This window comes from Macaca thibetana, chromosome 7, assembly GCF_024542745.1.
Source record: "Macaca thibetana thibetana isolate TM-01 chromosome 7, ASM2454274v1, whole genome shotgun sequence".
NCBI classification, from domain to species: Eukaryota; Metazoa; Chordata; class Mammalia; order Primates; family Cercopithecidae; genus Macaca; species Macaca thibetana.
In genome coordinates, this window is record NC_065584.1 from 110,708,599 (window position 1) to 110,729,861 (window position 21,263).

Below are 21,263 nucleotides of genomic sequence, written 5' to 3' on the forward strand. Positions count from 1 at the left end.
TACTTAGAGTTTGAGCATCTCTAATCCAAAAATTCAAAATCTGAAATGCTCCAATTAGCATTTCCTTTGAGCATCATGCAAGCACTCAAAACGGTCCAGATTTTGGAACATTTCAGATTTTGGATTTTTAGGTGAGGGATGCTCAATCTGCAAAAGTACTGGTACTTCTAAAGGTAAAAATGTATACTGATAAAATTTAGGCCAGATTATTTTTTTCATGAGGGGGAGAAACAAAATATTGTGATTAAACAATGCAAAGAAATTATATTTTATTTCGTATTCATTTTTATAAATACAACTTTCGAATACAATATTTCATACACAATCTAAATGACAAATAAATTGAGGCTGGCAATTTATAGAAAGACTTACAAGCCTAGTGAATGTACAAAACAACACGAAAGCCACCACCCAGCCATTTTCTGTACCGCAGCTGGATGATTTGCCTTTAGAGAGCAGAAGGTCAAGGCAAGGCCAGGAAACCCAGAGACTACCGAAGAATGATGTTTCTGTAATGATGATACTCATATGATTATTTGTTGTTAGTGTTAACAGTGCCAGTTACTATTTACTGGCACATCAGAGCTTTTCAGACATTGCCATCAGATTTCCAGCAGCTCCAAATGATGGCTACAGACCCACAGAGGCAGAGCAGGGCTTTGGGTGTGGGCCGTGTGGCTCCCCTTTACAGGCTGTGGACCACCACAATACACCACCATCCACGGTCTCCTACATAGGAGGTAAAGCAACAGAAGGAGTTAGTAAATGTGTTGGCCTCTTAAGCTAAGAACTCATGTGGCCTGTGGGTCCAAGCTAGAAAGGCCCGAGCAGTCACTGTGAATCTTTTTGTCAGGGATTCCTGAGCCTGTGCTGATGGGCCTGGGTCCGGGGTCCTAGCCCAGGTCCCTCTGGAGCTCATTTACCAGGCTGAGTACCTGTGGGATGTGCTGGCTGCACCTATTCCTGTGTGCTTTCAGCCCATTGTCTGGGACATCTGCTGAGGCCTGTGTCATACATGTCCATTCAAAATAGCCAGCAGGAAAGCCGTGACTAAAGCAAAGTGCTCAGTCTTCCCAAATCCACGTTGAAGGGGGAACCACGGTAGTGGCAACAACATTACAAACTTTTTGAATAATGGTGAGAATGCCTAATTTTGTAGCATTTGCACAGTGTTTTCACATTTATTTGTAAACAGTAATTATCCCATTGCCATTTTCAATTTTAAAAAGTCCCCAGGTGCACATGAATGTGATGTTAAAAGAGAATCTTAAAATACTCTGACATCTTGGATTTCGGTACATTCCATCAGCAACCATGGTTTGCAGTTCTATGTAAAAAGAGTTCCTCAACTCTTCAGTTCTCTTCTTAGCTTTTAGTAGCAGTTCAGGGCTCAGTGGAGGGAGCGCTTGTGTTGGAGATGGAAGACTGGGCTATCTAGCCTGCTCTCCAGCTCATTCCCAGGCCAGCTGAGCTCTGCAGTCTCGAGTTTCTCCCTGTGGGCCTCGAGATGCTGCCTCCTAGGATAGGATGGGAAATCAGAGGGGGATGAAATTGGAATGCTTAGTAAATTCAAACCCTGCCCTGGAGGGCTGGGCTGGGACCATGTACAGAATGGCCTGGGCTGCATCCCACAGTACATATCCTGCAGTGCGGAACTGTAGGGCTGGCACTACTTCTTGGCCTCAGTGATGTCATGTAGGTTTTGGGTGACTGAGGATGAAGGATTATGGTTAGAGTGTCTCCTTTTAAAGTCTCATTTTTGAGGAAAGCCTGAGAAAGCAATGCAGAGAAACCTGTTCACTTTATTGGGTCCTGAAAGCCACATCTTCACATTCAGTGGCATCAGTTGCATGGGTAGAAAAGAGCTCAGCCCTCAAAGCTGTCTTGCATCCTTGAGACGTATTAATATTTCAAAAATACAGTCTCCAAGACAGCGTGTCAGCTGCAGTACTAACATCCCACCCTACCGCATGGGAGTGATCCGTGCCTTTCCTGTGAGCGCAGCTTAGCTTAACTCAACAAGCTCTGGGCACGTCACTCACTTGCCTCCCGGTGTCTGTGGCCTCGGATGATTCAGTGTGGAATCTTGTCTATTGCTATAGGAGGGAGAATTGCACAATATGGTCCTTACATGGTTCTAGACTACATTGAGCTCTGTTTGGGAAACAATGAGATCATTCATACAATACTATGTAAAGAGTTCAACGTAACGACTTTTAAAAAAAGGATCTGACGAGTTGCCCCGGAGTATGGTGGGATTCTATAAGATGAATGAAATCACTAACCCTTAACTTGAGCAAACATTTCCTAAGCAGCTTCTGTACAGATTCTTTCTTAGTTGAGGAGGGAAGTTGCTCTGTGAGATCATCTTCCCTGAGAAGAATAGCTCAGCTATTTCTTTCTCTTTGAGCTCAGGGCTGGATCTCATGGCTAATAATTTTAAAAATCATTGCCTCATTCCTCTCGCTTCCAATATTGTAGTAGGAATTATTTTCTTCTCACAGGCTGTCTCACTGAGCTCTCGCTCATAGCCTTGCCTCTGCAGCCACGGACCCCTCAACTTCATTCTTTTTCCTGGAGGTTTCTCATCATTTATGCTAAATTCTGGGTTTCTTTTTATTTTTTCCAGCATTCATAAAAACCACGTTCTTTTTTTCTGCTCTCCATATCTCTTCTTCTGCTCTCAAAATTCCATCCTGTGTGATAGCAAGGTGCAGTGGGCAGGGGTTGGGTGGGGGAGGGAGATGCCCTGCACAGCTTCACTTCCCCAGAGTACAGATGTCAGCTCGCTGTTCTGAGCGGCGACGCGTGGCCCCGATGACACGATGTATGCTCTGTTGCATTCCAGTCACCCCGCCGTATTCGGCCCATCATCTCCGACTACTTAAAGCTATTTGAGAAAACGTAAAAGAACAGTGAACAGTGAAGACCAGTGTGGCAAAGCTGCAGCCTCTCACCACTTTGTTTCTTTTCTAGGGATCACAACTGTGCTGACAATGACAACCATCAACACCCACCTTCGGGAGACCTTGCCCAAAATCCCCTACGTCAAAGCCATCGACATGTACCTTATGGGCTGCTTCGTCTTTGTGTTCCTGGCCCTTCTGGAGTACGCCTTTGTCAACTACATCTTCTTTGGAAGAGGCCCTCAAAGGCAGAAGAAGCTTGCGGAAAAGACAGCCAAGGCAAAGAATGACCGTTCAAAGAGCGAAAGCAACCGGGTAGGCTCTCCACCGCCTTGACCCCACCTGGGCCCTGCAGCTCAGCAGCTACTGCATTTACTTGCATGATCTTTCCTTGTTTTTTCCCCAGTAGTGTATGTCAAGCCACACACCCTTCTCGTACATGTGATATAGTCCTTATGACATGGTGCCCAGCTGTTTTTTATTCAGACCAGTCCAGTGGAGTTCTGGCCATCTAGCTAGGACTGGCCAGAGTTGACTGAAACCAGTGGATGTAGGCTTACACACAAAGAACCATTGGCCTGGCCAACGAAATTCACTTTTGGTGTTTCCGTGCACATTGACCCTGGTCCAGTTGCTTTTTGCCCAGGTAATGCATTCCCCAACGGTCGCTTCCATTATTCCAGTCTACCCTCAGGTAATGCATTCCCCAACAGTCGCTTCCATTATTCCAGTCTACCCTCAGGGCACAGACCTAGGCCTTCTTCCTCTCACCAATAAGCCCCTTAAAACAGCAACTATCTGGATGGACAGCCTATTGAGAAGTGGAGCTCATTCTTGAATTTGGGTGAGGGCATTTGAACTGGGGCTGGTTAATCTCTGGCTTGGTGTTGAACACAAGGGAGAGGATCAACATGGAGCTGGCAGTGAAAGACTCCCTTGCCCTTTCTGAATTCTCCACTTACAGAAGTAACAGGGCGCCATGGTTTTTCAATATACTTGCATGAGCTTTGAGTAGGACTTGGGCAGACTTGATGATCATAATCTGAAATATTTCCTCGTGCAAGTTACCGGGTTTCCTATAAAACCAACATTAGTGTTGATGCTGGAGAAGCCAAAATCAAGAGAACAAAACCTGTGGGTCTGGAATGAATGAAACGCTGGGGTGGAGTGTCTGAATCTGATCTGTAGAAGCGTTTTTCCAAAATGTTTCAATATTCCTTTAGTTGTAAAATTATCAGTTTGAGGATCCAGCGTGCTGCCATTCTTTGCACTGGAGTAGGCATACAGTCTCTTGTCCACCTGCCCACTGGCCACTGTCCTCTAGGGAAAAAGCAAAGTTCAAAAGGAACGAACAAGACGGGCAGTGCTGTCTCTGGAAGCTCTCATAGATCTGCCATGGCCCTGGCCCCTCGCAGTTGTGTTCTGCAAAAAGCCAGGGTTGGGCAGACCTAGGCACTTTGTTTTAGGAAGTCCATGGACTTTCTAAAGCCCTCGCACACCCTCCTCCAGCCCAGCTCAACTCAGCAATGCTCTTACATCCTTCCAACCACAAAGCCACTTGATCTTTAGATGTCATTTCAGCTTATATAAAAGCGGTATGTTATTGTGATTATAAACAACGTTTGAATGAAAGCACATTATAGTTCCAATATAATTTTTAAAATGTATCCTTCCACCTCTTCTATCCCCTCAGATCCTCAAGGATATATTTCTACCTGTTTACATATTGGGTTTCTTACCACATTTTTTTTTTAATTCTTCTTGTTAAACATACTGTTAGGCCATTCTTGTGTTGCTATAAAGGAATACCTGAGAGTGGCAAATTTACAAAGAAAACAGGTTTAATTGGTTCACGGTTCTGCAGGTTTTACAGGAAGTGTGGCAATAATGTCTGCTCGGTTTCTGAGGTGGTTTCAGGAAGCTCACAATCATGGTGGAAGTCAAAGCGGGAGCTGCAGGCACGTTACATGGCAAAAGTAGGAACAAGGAGGAGGGGAAGATACCGCATACTTTTAAACAGCCAGATCATCTCATGAGAAGTCACTCACTATCATAGACAGCACCAAAGGGATGGTGCTAAACAATTCATGAGGAAACTGTGTCAAATTGTTGGAGGTGGGGCCTGGTGGGAGATGATTGGATCACGAGGGCAGTTTCTCACGAATGGTTTAATACCACACCACCCCGCTTGGTGCTGTCCTCGTGAGATGTGTCTGCTCCCCCCTTACCTTCCGCCATGATTATAAGTTTCCTGGGGCTTCCCCAGAAGCCGAGAGGTGCCAGCACTATGCTTCCTGTACAGCTTGCAGAACTGTAAGCCAATTAAACCTCTTACCTCTTTCTTTATGAATTACCCAGTCTCTGGTATTTCCTTTTTTCTTTTTTTTTTCTTTTTCTTTTTTTTTTTTGAGATGGAGTTTCGCTCTTGTTGCCCAGGCTGGAGTGCGATGGTGTGATCTTGACTCACTGCAGCTTCCGCCTCCCAGGTTCAAGTGATTCTCCTGCCTCAGCGTCCTGAGTAGCTGGAGTTACAGGCATGTAACACCACGCCCGGCTAATTTTGTATTTTTAGTAGAGACGGGGTTTCTCCATGTTGGCCAGGTTGGTCTTGAACTCCTGACCTCAGATGATCCACCTGCCTTGGCCTCCCAAAGTGCTTTGATTACAGGTGTGAGCCACCACACCCAGCTCAGTCTCAGGTATTTCTTTATAGCAATGGGAGAATGGCCTAATACACCTTCCACCAAGCCCCACCTCCAATAGTGGGGATTACAGTTCAACATGAGATTCGGGCAGGGACACAGATCCAAACCATATCACATACGTATTTCTCTAGCCTGTGGAGGTTTTGTTCCTCTATCCTGTGCTCTCCATGCCTTTATGGGTCCACACCTCCCAGCGAACACAGTAGCTCCTTGGAGGACTGTCTGTGCCCGTACGAGGCCCACGAACATTCATGAACCCATGGAAGCACATTAAGTGAATGTCAATGGCTCCTTCCTTTCAGCACAGCATAAATAGAGTTGGTCAGAAAACTGAGGATCTGTGAATAAAACGAGGTTTTTCACAGACAAAACTATCTTAAATTTCTTAGTGGAAAATATACTTAGTATCATACTGTTATATATCCAAATAGATCCATATCCTACTAGGAACACACAGTACGCTTTGGTCATGCTGTTTCCAAGGAAACTAGAATTCATCACATCATTATTGTTTCCATCACAGAGGCACACGTATCCACACATACACATACAACGAATGCTGTCTTTCCAAATTTCCTCTTAATTTAAACAGATCATAAATTTTTTCTTCTAAATGAGACTGTTTAAAACAGTCAAATTGTGGTGCTGCAGAAATACCTTTCTGGGTACAAGGCTTAAAATCTAAGATAAAAACAAAAAGACAAAAAAACTCGAGCATCCGTAGAGAAAATGAGCGGGATATAGAAAAAGTGTATTATAAATTAAATGCAGAAGAAATTCTTAGTTGATTCATGAGTCTGTGTTTATTGTTTGGTTTTTCAAAAATCTGTTTCTGTGTTTTCTCAACAATCTTAGGAAGGCCTTTATATATTCATATGTTTAAGAATCTGTAATTATAGATCGTACTTAAGGTTTGAAGTCAACATATGATTATGTGTATGCTAATTCTAAATGCATATTTGATGCTCCTAAAGATAAGCATTAAAAAATTGTTCCTGAGCACACCTAAGTCTTTAGTGATAATTTTTAAATAGAAATGTACCTCCCAAAAAGTTTATATCAAGTAATGTGGATGAATGAAAGGAACATGAGAAAAGAATCAAATTTTATGTGAAACAGAAGTGGTACTATATACACAACCTAACAGCTTACCTAGTCCTTTGTTTCTTTTTTTAACTATTATTTTAGCTTCAAGGGTACATGTGCAGGTTTGTTATATGGCTAAAGTACATGTCACAGGGTTTGTTGTACAGATTATTTCCTCACCCAGGTAATGAGCATAGTGCCCAAAAGGTATGTTTTTGATCCTCTTCCTCCTCTCACCCTTCACACCTAAGTGGGCCCTGGTGTCTGCTGTTTTCCTTCTTTTCGTCCATGCATACTCGGTGTTTAGCTCCCACTTGTCAGTGAGAGTGTGCAGTATTTGTGTTTCTGTTCCTGTGTTAGTTACCTTAGGATAATGTCCTCCGGCTCCATACATGTTGTTGCAGAGGACGTGATCTTCTTTTTATGGCTGCATAGTATTCCATGGTATATATGTACCCCACTTTCTTTATCTGGTCCACTGCTGATGGGCATTTAGATTGATTCTCTGTCTTTACTATTGTGAATAGTGCTGTGACGTGTCAGGGATAGCACCTGGGATTGCATCTCAGTGTGGCCAGCAACACCCTGCAGCTTTCCCCTGACTGACAGCTGCTGGCTCCACAGCAGGGATTTGGCTTGTCACCGTCTTTCCTGAGACCACTTTCTGTGTCCTGTAAGGCATCTCAAGAGAAAACAGTACCCTATGGACACTGTAGGCCACCAGCAACTGCCTGTTGATACTGTGGTTTTAGTGACCCTACTGTAAAACCATGAGTAGATTTTCCTTATATTTAGTATTTATGCCATATTTTAGTTTAGTAGTTGATTCATGAATACTTAAGACATTCGCATATTCACTTAGTATCTCCCCAGACTAGTGGTACCATGTAAGCGTTGACCTTCACTTGCCTGTGCATACCGTCTGTTCCTGAGTTGTTTCTATACCCAAGAGTTCATCTTTGGTTGTAATTCATGCATTATGGTTACAAGCCTTGCGATATTTTACAAGTTGACCAATTAGTATTTGAATTTCATGAGGTGGTAGAGAGTCATAATTCTTGGCAAGGAATCAGAGCTGCAGACTCAACATCATTCTTATTAAAGAGCAAGATTTCATTCTTCCTGTGGCAAGTCCTTTCTCATTCCTCTAAAACGACAGTATTTTACTTAACTAGAAGCTGGAAGAAAATTAGAGAATGAGATATCAACTGTGTGCCAATCTGGTGACATATTTTAGGAAAAAACAAAAAATCTCTCTGTGCTATATTCTGAATGAGATGTTTTTAGTCTTTGAATGTTTGCACCTGTCAAGGTTATAGAGCAGGAAGAAAAACTTCATTGAAATCAATGGTTCTAATTATAGTAGAGATGAGATGAACCCTTCAAAATAAAGAGTATTCATGAAATGATTTAAAAATTGCAAGTCATCTGTCATTCTATGAAGGGCATTTCAGCCTTGTATTTCACCCACAATCGCTTCTTTCTACTTTAAGACTTAAATTCTAGATAATAGAAAAAGACTTTCTCTTTTGGAAATATTTGTTTATTTGGCTCCTAAGATTTAACAGATTTTTAATAACCCTTTAGTTCTTTCAGAAAAAAAAATCCATGAGTAATTTTGGTGGAAATTTTCTACATACTGGTTCATGCTTAAATGAAAACCATACAAATGTAAAACCATAAATAAAGCAGCCAGACTATTTCAAGCTAAGATCTTATTAATTCAATATATATTCAGGTTCCTTTTCACACTAGAATGAGAGGTACCTGCACTGTTATTTCCATTACAACTGTTCACCCACTCTGAAATAAGAATACTGTAAAATTGTATTGGTTCTCGAATTCTTTCTCACATGCACTGTATCCTGAGACAGCTACCAGTTAGTCATACATGTCCAAAGCCCCCAAGAGCACTGTAGTTTTGTAAATTATTAACAACATAGGTGGGGAGGTGGGTTTGACTTCTCTCAGGCTAAGTTTTCTTCACTAGAGTTCAAGGGCACAGCCTTAGAGACCCACCTTCGTGAGATCGTTTCCCAGACACAACACTGGCCACAGGGCTGGGGAAGACAGGACATGGATTCATACAGATTTGTATCTCAATCTTGAAAACTCAACTCAGCATTCATTTGACCCGATGTCTTGTGTCGTCTTCACTCTACCTGTGCAGTTCCTGAAGTCCCCACCTACATGGTGACCCATTCCCCTTCCATTGTCCTGTCCTCTCTACCTAGGATGCTTTTCTTCTGGGTCCACATTTCCCTCCAAGATCTAAGCCAGATGTTTTCCTCCATGACATTTTCCTTGATTGCTTTTTTTGTTTGTTTTTTGAGATGGAGTCTCGCTCTGTCCCCCAGGCTGGAGTGCAGTGGCATGATCTCAGCTCACTGCAACCTCTGCCTCCCAGGTTTAAGCGATTCTCCTGCTTCAGCCTCCCAAGTAGCTGGGATTACAGCCACCATGCCCGGCTAAGTTTTATATATATATTTTTAGTAGAGACAGGGTTTCACCGTGTTGGCCAGGATGGTCTTGATCTCCCGACCTTGTAATCCGCCCCCCTCAGCCTCCCAAAGTGCTGGGATTACAGGTGTGAGCCACTGCGCCCGGCCAACATTTTCCTTGATTTTTTTGGCCTCCCATGTATCTGCATCCTGCCCCCATCACTCCCTGCTCTAAGCAGTTGGTTTTGTTTCTCTTCTGCCAACTTACAGGGCACATGCTTTATGCTTGTGAAAATGGCAGATCACTCACATCCCATGTGCCCAGCAAGCCTTGCCTGCTAGACAGCATCTGACTCACTGCATCTTCCAAAATATGCACACCCATGACACGGACGTGGTACACCTGCTTTTGTAACATGTGTCCATGAATGAGCGCTAGTTGTCATGGATTTGGTCGCACTGGAGGGGTATTTTTTCCACTTTCCTAGTGGGAAGAGAGGACAAGGCTTATAAATGTCATCTTTATAAAGCCGGGTAAAACTGAGTCATTAGAATCGTCAAAGTTCATCTGACTAAACAGGTTGCAAAATACTCCCCTTTCTTCCTTTAAGAAAAGACATTGCTCTCCTTGGTATTTCACTCCACAAATTTGTTAATTCTGGTCTACTAGATTTTGATAAAAGGAGCTTTTTATATGTTATTTATAACTAGGAAAGAGATGGTATTTAAAAGTGTGTTTAGGCCAGGTGCGGTGGCTCAAGCCTGTAATCTCAGCACTTTGGGAGGCAGAGGCACAAGGATTCCTTACGCCTGGGAATTCCAGATCAGCCTGGGCAACAAAGAAAGACCTTGTTTCTACAAAAAAAAAAAAAAAAAAAAAAAAAAAAAAAAATTAAAAAAATAGCCAGGTGTGGCGAGTTCCTGTGGTCCCAGCTACTCGGGAGGCTAAGGCAAGAGGATCACTTGAGCCCAGGAATCTGGGGCTGCAGGGAGCTATGGTCCCAACACTGGACTCAAGCCCAGGCAACAGAGCAAGACCCTGTCTCTGAAAAGTAATAATTATCAATGTGTTTAAAAGGCAAACTGCAGTATTTTTTCAAATGCACTTGTTGATTATTTAAGATCTCATCAGCTAGACCCTTTGAGGGTGAGGACCTTCTTGTGTTCACTTTGTGCTCCTAAGGACAGAGCAAGATGGTGACACGGAGCAGCCGTGTGGTAATGTTTTCACGAATGGTCTTGAACAATCCCGGCCCCTTCGTGGAAGTGCATTCTCCAGTGAGGCGTCCCACGTCCTGAAGTGGACGACTGGGCTCTTCATCTCACAGTTTTGTTATTTAAAACATTGCATAGTCTGTAGAGACCATTTTTCTAAAGCTAAGTAATGCTTTCTGGTTTTTTCCATCTTCAGGAAAATGATTTCACTTTTCTGATACTGTAATTCCCAAACCACTTAGTATTATTGAAAAGAACAAATTCTGCATTACTATGCAGTGGCTCACGCCTGTAATCCCAGCACTTTAGGAGGCCATGACATGTGGATCTCAAGGTCAGGAGATCGAGACCATCCTGGCTAACCCAGTGAAACCCCATCTCTACCAAAAATACAAAACATTAGCCTGGTGTGGCGGCGGCGACTGTAGTCCCAGCTACTCGGGAGGCTGAGGCAGGAGAATGGCGTGAACCCGGGAGGCGGAGCTTGCAGTGAGCTGAGATCGCGCCACCGCACTCCAGCCTGGGCGACAGAGCGAGACTCCGTCTCAAAACAAAACAAAAAAAAAATACTACAAGCATCTTCCACCTTTGATTATCTTCTGACTCAACATCAGATAAATTTTAAACACATAAGCTTACCATTTAAGTAGAACTGTTTAAAATGCTGGACATTCTAATAAAATCAAATTGAGCTTGTTTGATAAATGACCTCAATTTATCAAATTCCTTTACATGGTAACCTAATATACTTTCTGATTCATGATTCAAAATCAGACGTATTTGGTGGGGTACCAAGCGTATTTGTTGCAGTAAATGGAATGAATGGAACACCCCAAATGAACAGGAACACACTGGCCGACTCCCCTCCCAGGCCCTCCCCACAACAAGATTCCCAGTGTGAGCCAGGCAGCTCATTCTCCCCACCACGTCTTTCCTTTGTGGCACAAGGTACCATAGAAGGTGCTGGAAGGAGATAGAGACCAGAGGACAAGCTTCTGTCCTGGACAATCTTGCTGTGAATCGTTCTTCCTGCAAAGACCAGCTGGGCTGCCCAGCCAAGCCCTCCTCCCTGCAGCATCCAGGGCAGGTTCAGGTTACCCCTTCTCAGGGATAGTGAATGGCTACTCTTGCCCCAGGAGGATGTGGCCCTAGCACTCCCACAGCTAGCCCTAGGTGGCCTGCACAGGGGACATGCTACTGCCATGGGCACCTGTTTCAGCCACACCTGAATTTAACTGTTGGGCTTCTCCTGCCATATTCTCTTGGTACAATGAGAAACTCTGTCTCCCAAACCAAGGAATGCTTCCCTTGTCTTAAAGACGTGCAGACATACTTTGTCATTTAAAGAGTTTTCCTGCTAATCATCCCATGGAAAGAAAACAGAAAGGATAGATATATAACAGAAGGCCAGGTGCGGTGGTGCACACCTGTAATCCCAGCACTTTGGGAGGCTGAGGCAAGAGGATCACCTGAGATTGGGAGTTTGAGACCAGCCTGACCAACATGGAGAAACCCCATCTCTACTAAAAATACAAAATTAGCTGGGCGTGGTGGCACACGCCTGTAATCCCAGCTACTCGGGAGGCTGAGGCAGGAGAATCGCTTGAACCCAGGAGGAAGAGGTTGCGGTGAGCTGAGATCACGCCATTGCACTCCAGTCTGGGCAACAAGAGTGAAACGCCACCTCAAAAAAAAAAAAAAGAAAAAGTCAAAATTTTACCAAGGTCTAACATTCCAAGTGCTTTTGAGATACAAGCTCCATTAGAATTTTCCTTCTGCTGGATAAAAAAATATAAGAAAATGCCCTCCTCACCTCCCACATCATGTGTCTCCATGAAGGGCCTTCCAGCACGGGTGGTGTGATCTCGGTCCATTCCCATCTCCAAGCGCTCTCAGCCTGGCCGTCCTCCATTCTAAGGAGACCACTCCATCCAGTGGAGGACAGATGAGGTCACTCTCTGACCGCTTCTAAACCAATGCTGGCCGTAAACGACAGGGAAGACCCACAGTGACACTGTTCATCCTAGCACTATAGGATGTAGCACTGGTTTAGAAGCACTGGCCCCACCCGGACTCATGGCACACTTGCTGCCGTGTGAACGCTCCTGCTAGGAGCTCACAGGGAACAGGAGTGCATGGGCCGGAATGGGATTGGGGTGCTGAGTGACTCTCCACTCCTTCCCCAGCCCCTGAGCTACAGAGATTCAGCACTGGGCAGGCGGAGGCCCAGCGTTGCTGCTGTGGGCATGCCGTGTGTGGCTCAAGGCTTAGGGAAAACCCCAAGATGGGTTGCAGTCGCCAGGGGAGCAGTTATTCATGGGCTTCGGGCATTTCCATTCCAGACCGCCCTAAAGGAAACAGAGACCATTGCAGGGCGCTCTCCCTGCGGCCCCGCTCTGCACGCTCTCTTCTCAAATTCAATTTCTTTTTTTTTTTTTTTTTTTTTTTTTTTTGAGACGGAGTCTCGCTCTGTCACCCAGGCTGGAGTGCAGTGGCCGGATCTCAGCTCACTGCAAGCTCCGCCTCCCGGGTTTACGCCATTCTCCGGCCTCAGCCTCCCGAGTAGCTGGGACTACAGGCGCCCGCCACCTCGCCCGGCTAGTTTTTTTTTTTGTATTTCTTAATAGAGACGGGGTTTCACCGTGTTAGCCAGGATGGTCTCGATCTCCTGACCTCGTGATCCGCCCGTCTCGGCCTCCCAAAGTGCTGGGATTACAGGCTTGAGCCACCGCGCCCGGCTCAAATTCAATTTCTTATAGCTTGAGTTGCACTTCAGAAATCTATGACTTTCTACCTAGAAATTACTCTTCCTGTTCCCTAAGGAGTTAAATTGAAATCCTTTCACCTGACACACAGAAAACAAAAACCTCACTGGCCTGAATCTAATCTGTGTTTCCACCCAGCACGAGGTGTACTTTTCTCTTGTGATAAGAGGATACGAAGGTGATCATGGCAGTGACGATCGTGACCTCATCTGTCTCAGGCTTAGTATGTGCTGGGAACAGTGTTTGCCTTTCTCAAAATATTTCAGGTACTCTTCAAGCTTCACTTGTGATGTTTTTGCTGCATTTTGTCTGAAAAATGTCTACTCATTCTTTGAGGCACAGTGCAAATGTACCTTCCCTCTCACCTCCTATAGTAGTGTTGATTACCGTTGTAACAGAGTACCACAAACGTAGTAGCTTTAAATGACACCTGGTTTTATCTCATGATTCTGTTAGGCCAGACGTGCAGGAACAGTGAGACTCGGCTGGGTCCTACCCTTAGGGTGTCAGGAGGCTGAAATTAAGGTACTGGCAGTCTGTGTTCCTTTCCTTTCTGCAGGCTCTGGGGTTAACTGTGCTTCCAGGATCACTCAGGTGCTTGGTCAAGTACAACTCCCTGTGGTTGTGAATTGAGGTCCCCATTGCCTTGGCTGGATCTTACGGTTGTTCTGTTTTTAGTTATTTGAGAAACCTCCCTACTGGTTTCCATAATGGCTGTGTGAATTTATATTCCCACCAACAGTGTCTAAGAGATCCTGTTTCATGGCTGTCTTGCCAGCACCTGTTATTTTTGTCTTTTTGATAGTAGCCATTCTCACTGGGGTGAGATGATATCTCATGTGGCTTTGATTTGCATTTTCCTGACTAGTGATGTTGAGTATTTCTTTCATGTGCCTGTTTGCCATTTGTATGTCTTCCTTTGAGACATGTGTATTCAGATCCTTTGTCCATTTTCTAATGGGATTATTTGATTTTGGGCTGTCAGCTGGGGCCATCTTTGCTCCTATCAGCTGCCTTGTTCCTTCTTATGTTTTCCCTGCAGCCTTTCCATCGAGGGTGACTCAAGTCCTCAGGCTTTGAGTTCCTCTGCTTTTATCTGACTTTTTCTCCTACTTCCTGTTGGAGAAAGTTCTCTACTTTTGAAGGTGTGATGAGATTGGGCCCACCTGGACAATCCCGGGTCATCTTCCTATCTTGGGGTATGTGCCCTTAATGACAAGCACAAAGTCACTTTTGCATAGGGTAACATACTCACGGAATGTGGTGAGGATTGTGAGCTTGGTGCCGAGCGATGAATGGGCTCACTGCCTGATGTGCTGGAAGACAATACGATGGCACCGAATTTTGAGAAAATAAAAGTTTTATTGCGAGTCAGCTGGCAAGGAGATAGGAGGAAATGCTCAAATCTGTTTCGTGGAACTGAGGTTTGGGGCAGGTTTTATAGGCATAGGGTAATGAGGCATGTTCTGATTGGCTCTTGCAATGAGGTGATGCTGGGAGGTGTGGTCTGGCTGCATCGTGCCATGGGGTGACACAAGGGCTCAATCTGATTGGATGCTGGATCCTGCCATGTGGTGTTTGCTGAGCAGTTAGGCTCCACCTATGGTTGTGTGCTTGGTCCATCTGGGCATGCTCAGGTTACATGACCTTCAACCTGGGGGTTCATGGCAACTGAAAATAACTCACCATTTTATTACACAAGGTTGAACCAGACTGGGTTGATCCTAGGGTTCCAACCTCCCTGGGGGACATTACCCCGATGAGCACCTCACTTTCCCCAAGCATAATGAAGTGACCTAGAATGGTGTTACCAAACCTGTAGATATCTGAGAGTCCTCTTTGGTGCCTTTCCACCAAAGTCTGAGTGGTCCTTGGATGTGCAGCCCTTCCTGTGTCCCAGCCCCCTTGAAGTCTGAGGTCATCCCACCAGTGGTCCTATCCCCACTTGGAACTTCACACAGGCCCAGCGCCTTCTCGAGCAGGACTCCTCTCACCACCTCACCTCCTGCTCATCTAGCTGGATGCCACTGATGACATTGTAGAAGGCGGGAAGACACAAATTAATACAGCAATAAATTATTCCTACACAAAATAACTGTGTTTTGTGAAAGAGTTATGGAGGAAGCCACAGACACTTAATCTAGTACTGGAACACGGGGTAGGCTTTACACAGCCAAAAACAGGACAGAGAAAATGGCCCTCCAGGCAAAGAAAGAGAAGAGAAATAGAGAAGTGTGGGGCTTGCTGAAGTGAAAGCCCAGGGGACCGTGGAATGGCCCTTGACGCTGTAGCAGGGATGGGAACTGCTCAGAAAGCAGATGCTAATAGTTCATTTCAGAAAGGACTCCACTGGGGCCGCCAGCCCCAGGATGTTCTGTGAAAGGCTCAAAGTTCCAGGGCAGACCAACCCACAAACAGAGTGGACCTTTGGCATCATCATGAAACGTCTGAAGCTACATTTGGCACAGAATAAAACGCTATCATTGTAAAGTCTGGCTCCATTGTGGGAAGGGAATTTCGTCTATTTTATATGTAGCCCTTCAAAAGGAAGTCTCCTGCCAGGACCAGTATTGGGCAAGGGGCGCCTGCTTGAGTTGGGGTTGGGGGTGTGTGTATCTACTCCACGGAAGTCATCAGGCATGCCTTTCGATCCCGGGACTATTCATGTGTTTCTCTGTAGTAATTTGGGGGTGTTAGATCATCAGAAAAGGGAACGAGATGATTTCCAAAGACAAATGGGAGAATATAGTTTTTATTCAAAGCATCGTTGTGAAAATGGTTAGAGCACCTAAGTTAACAGCTTGAAAGTCATTTGTACTTTAAGTTTTTCAGTAAGGATTTGTATCCGTAATGTGAAATTGCAATTTGAAAAAGCCGCTCCCCCTTCTTGCATCTAATCTCTTACACGAGCATTTTTAGATCAAGGAAATAAAAATCTCTCAACTGCAATTAACCTCCAAAATGACATTTTCCAATAAAACGGAGTGCTGGGTTTGACAGATGTACAGTTTCTCGTAAAACACGTAAGGTGATGGCGTGACATCATTCTGTCCGGGATCTGCATAGGGAAATCGGATTCATTGGCCTGCTGGCTGTCTAACCATGTGCATTTTCCTTCCAATTAGGTGGATGCTCATGGAAACATTCTGTTGACATCGCTGGAAGTTCACAATGAAATGAATGAGGTCGCAGGTGGTGTTGGCGATACCAGGAATTCAGCAATATCCTTTGACAACTCAGGAATCCAGTACAGGAAACAGAGCATGCCTCGAGAAGGGCATGGGCGATTCCTGGGGGACAGAAGCCTCCCGCACAAGAAGACCCATCTACGGAGGAGGTCTTCGCAGCTCAAAATTAAAATACCTGATCTAACCGATGTGAATGCCATAGACAGATGGTCCAGGATCGTGTTTCCATTCACTTTTTCTCTTTTCAACTTAGTTTACTGGCTGTACTATGTTAACTGAGTGACTGTACTTGATTTTTCAAAGACTTCATTTAACACTGAGTGAAATATTACTCTGCCTGTCAAGTTTTTATACCTGTACACACACAGACACACACACAAGCAGACACACACATATATACATACGCAATTGTATATATATGTGAACTTTCTCAGCATATATATAAAATACACGTGTATATGAGGATGTATGTGTATATGTTTATACACACAGGAGTCAGTGCCCATGTGTATGGAAGACAAATACACATACATATATACATTTTGCAGCTATGGACAATTTACCACAGGATGCATATTAAAGAAAGTCATAGTTTTTTTCTTTTTTAATTGAAAGGGACAAGTATCTAAATATTATGCCTTGAGAATGAGGGCGTGAAACACAATATCATCCCCAAATGTGTCTTTTATTACCATAAGTTAGATGTTTTAGTTTAAAAATCAGAAAGACATTCTTAGTTAATCTTTGAAAACTCATACAGTGGTATTGCTAGTTTAAACTGAGTCACTCACTTCATATCCTCTCGTTCAGTTTAGTAAGCGAAGGCTTCTTGGCTTTTCTGGTGATGAGGTTTGTTTTCATCGGGCATACGTTTTCTGTAATGGTTTAGTGGCTGGGGTGAGCCACTGGCAGTGTGCTTACCTGTTGTCTTAAACATAGATAGATCCCACGTTGATGTCTGAACGACCGTCTTTTGAAAACCCATCGGGAGTGAATGGCATCTCATTGTAAGTACTCTAATATACAGTGTGTAGTTTGTTTCTGTTGTTCACTTGGAGTGGATCCAGCTTCACTGTCATGTGCGAACACAGTGGCACGTTTTGCCAATGACATTTCAATCACTGAAAATGTGCTCTACATCTCGTATGGATTTCTAGGCCTGATATCCAACAGAAAGCATAGACGTCTCAGGTTATTCGTTACTCTAAGGTAAAACCATCTAGGATGATTTTCCCCCTTGCAGTTATGTTATCAATCATTCTTATAACATTGTATGTTAATAGAAAATATATTTGCATAATATGCATATATATGTATATTTACCAAGATTCTGTTTCTTAACGCTTGCTATCATGGCAGCATGCGATGTCATATTTTCCTTTATGTGATGTAACTACTTTCTGTTATCTAGAAATTAAGATTGAAGCTAAAACACTTCTGTTCAATTTCGGAAACTCAGAAACATCCTCATGCCTTTATTTCTGTATCTGACATACTTCATAAGCACATCCAACTACTCCTAGACTGACTAGGATTCTGCAGGAACATGACCCCTACACACCACGCGTCACCCAACGACCCATGACCGTTCTCTGAGGCAAAGGAGGGCAACCTGATGGCAAACACAGTCACTGTTGCTTCCTTCTGATCCACAGCCTCATCAGTATTTGGACTTTTTAAAGCTCGTAGAAACAAGACAAGGTGCACCGGTTTCATAGACGCAACCTTAACTTACTATTTAGATGAGATCTTTCTAAAGAAAAAAAAAAAGAGATGATATATTTTTTGTAAACAATATTTCTATCACAGGCATCCATAAACTGAAATGACTACAGTTGTGCAAACAGGTGTCACAGTGAAGTTGAGCATTTGGAGAAAAAATAAAAAGCAAAATTTGCAGGAAGAACTGCTAAATTAATACTTTATCCCAAAATGCCACGTATGCCTCGCCCTCTCTGTTCTATCCAAAACCAAGGACCAGAGTCTAGCCCAGTGCTCCAATGGCTGGCCCCAGTTGTCTCGACATAGATAGGGGCACCACCTTCCCTGAGGATGCGTGTGGTGTGGACTATCCCCATGAGCTGACCACTACTTGATTTTTCTTTGGTGGCTGTAACAACCTTTAATTTGTGGGCATCTGCAACAGTTCAAAACCCACCATCAGATGAAACATAATCCACAAAATCTCACGCTAGAGGCATTTACCTCCTTTAAGGCCCTTTTCCCTCCTTCATTCCTATCTTTTTCCTCCTAATCACTGCTCTCTGGTTTTATTTTCATCTGGAGACTAGCCAGGGATTCCTTTGGCTTTGGCTTTTCTCTGACAGTTTTTTCCATCGGTAACAATGGGGGATCCTAAAAGTTAAACAGATTGGGAAAAACCTTGTAAGTGGCCTTATCATTATTATCATGTTAAAGAAAAAAATACATTTGCAAAGACCTTATCCCTTTCAATACTTCAGGTATATCTTTTTCCGTATCCAGTAATTAAAGGTGTGAGGTCCACATGCGGAAGAGGGACCCCAAAATGTACATGGATGTGGACAAAAACAGTCGATGGTCTATTTAAGTGTATAATGTATACTGTTCAGAACTGTGACATTAATTCTTTCTGGGAGAAAAGTGATTTACAACTTTTTTGATGCATAGTTGAGGTACCCAAATATCACAGGCAGAGACCCCATGAGGCTCCAAGGAGCTGCAGTCTCCTTCCCGAGGTTTTCTGGATATAAATTTGCATGGTATAGTCATAATAGCTTTTGAGCTTTTTATATGCATTTGGCACCAAGACTGGGATCCACAACTTTGTAGACACCGCGATGAAGTTAACATATTAGCTATACTATAAATAGTGTTTGTAACTACACACACACACAAACACACACACACACAAATACATACATATATTCTGTAAAAACAAAAAGAGAAAACTTTTTAAGATCCTTGGGTATGTGTTTGCTTTACTCCATTTCAGAAGAAAATTACTTTTCTTCTAACAAAATTATTTTATAGCTTCTCCATTTTTAAAACTTGTGAGAACATTGAGAAGAGAACTCTGTGTTAACAGAAGAGAGTTGAATTGGAGTCTCTGTTGTGTACAAATGACCTCTCATTACTCCACAGTAGTTATTTGAGCCAGTGACTGAGCCGCGTTGAGGAATCCTGAACCCGGACCTCTGACGTTGTTGGGAGGTGGCTGCTACCCACACCCAGACCTCTTGCGTAAGGAGAGAAACATTATCATTGGGGATATAATGAGATTTCTTTCTTAACAACTGAAAGTAATAAAAAGTTAATTTTCTAAGTAGTCCTGTCTTTCCAAAATGCGCCACAGGGGCTCAAGATCTACAGAAGAATCTTGTTATGACAGTTTGTTATTACCCATATTCAGATATCCTTGAGATCATGGAAGAGCCCTGCTACATAACTCCCTACAGAGAAAGACTGATAGACTTGAGTGCTCCTTAAAACAAGTGTTACTCCTGTTCACCAACCCCGGGACTGTGGAGGGGTTCCACTGTCTATACCATGCGACATCCATTTCCCCCTGAATCTCAAACGAACTAGAAGGTATGTCATGAGAATATTTCCATTAGGTGTGGAAGCTACCTGTACATCTGCAATATCTTGTGTTTTTAACGCCAGCACCCAGAACTTTGACATGTTCGGTCACTCCCTCAAAGGCACGTCTCTCTCGTCCAAACACAGCACTGACATTTTCACCAAGGGGATCATCTCAAAGGTGATGCCGAACAAGTCTGGGGCTGGTTTTAAGGGGACAGGCACATTGCAGTTGTAGATGTTCGTTTTCAGCATCTAGTAGATAATCCATTGGTGTTTGTCCCACCGTGGTGTGTTCTAACAAGAATGTGTCCGACTTTGAATCTCCTGGCTTGAAAGTATAAACCATCACTTAATTCTTATTTTAACTCTCCACCTGAAAACCAGTTCATATTTCTGGCCATTTTATGTAAGCAAAACCGAACACTTGGTGAAATATTTTGTTACTCTTGGAATTGACTCTGGCTCTCAGTGTGAGCCATTAGAGTAACATCGAATCTTGGGGTAAAGAGCTGCCCAGGTGAATTAAATTTTTCCAGGACACTAGCTAGTGTGCCTTGGATTGATTACCTCTTCTACTGCATTGAAAGGTGCCATGTTTTGCTGAAATACTAAATTCCCAACACCTGGGTAAACAATGACCTCCCAGAGAGTGGCTCCCATGTGCCTCTCCCTAGGACCAACCCCGTGAACATGTTTTGTCACACTTGTCTCATGTTTCTACTTCACAAGTCAGTTGAGTGTGTTTAAGGTAAGTACAGGATTATTCTAGTAGGAATAGGCGATTGCTGTCATAATCAATTCTCATGTTGATTTCATTTTATTGTAAAGATAAATTTAAACCCAGTTTTGCTTAAGCACATTGATGTAATTTTTTGGTATTATTTGACATGAAAAAAACAGCAAAATTGAGTGATAGATACAATATGAAACTTGTTGATGAATGAATTCAAATTTATTAAAAAAGGACTAACTGACTTAAATGTGAAGGCTGATTTTTTTTTTTCTTCCTTGGCTATCTTGTGAAGACGGTGTGGTTATTTTAATTCTAGTCATTCTTAGTAGCACATGCCCATTTGGGTTATGCTGAAAGTAAAAAGAAATAAACCTGAAATTGACTGCGTGTGAGATCAATTGAACTATGACTTTAAAAAATGAAAATCACTATTTACCCTGAACTTCAAAGGACAGCTAGACACACAGAGCTCTAACTTTTCCCTGTCTTCATGTAGGTATTTTAAGCAATAAATATTTTTATATTAAAGGTCAGGGAGCCAACCTACCTATAAGCTCTGGCCAAGGTGGTATTGATCCTTATCTTGAGTTCTTTAGTATGATAAGGCAGTTTCTTTGTTTTTTTTTTCTCCAGTGAGAAAGTACCAAGCAATGTCTCAGA

The 21,263-nt window shown here is 43.4% G+C and overlaps 1 protein-coding gene across 1 annotated transcript in view; it reads left to right on the forward strand.

Annotated features, from left to right (window-relative positions):
• The window catches only part of GABRB3 (gamma-aminobutyric acid type A receptor subunit beta3), a 72,426-nt gene extending 51,582 nt beyond the window's left edge, over positions 1 to 20,844 (forward strand). The window contains exons 5-6 of the mRNA XM_050796169.1: positions 2,977 to 3,221; positions 16,244 to 20,844. Coding sequence (XP_050652126.1) covers positions 2,977 to 3,221; positions 16,244 to 16,585 — 587 coding nt within the window. The 3' untranslated portion in view covers positions 16,586 to 20,844. The remainder of the gene's footprint in view (positions 1 to 2,976; positions 3,222 to 16,243) is intronic.
• Positions 20,845 to 21,263: the final 419 nt, after the last annotated feature.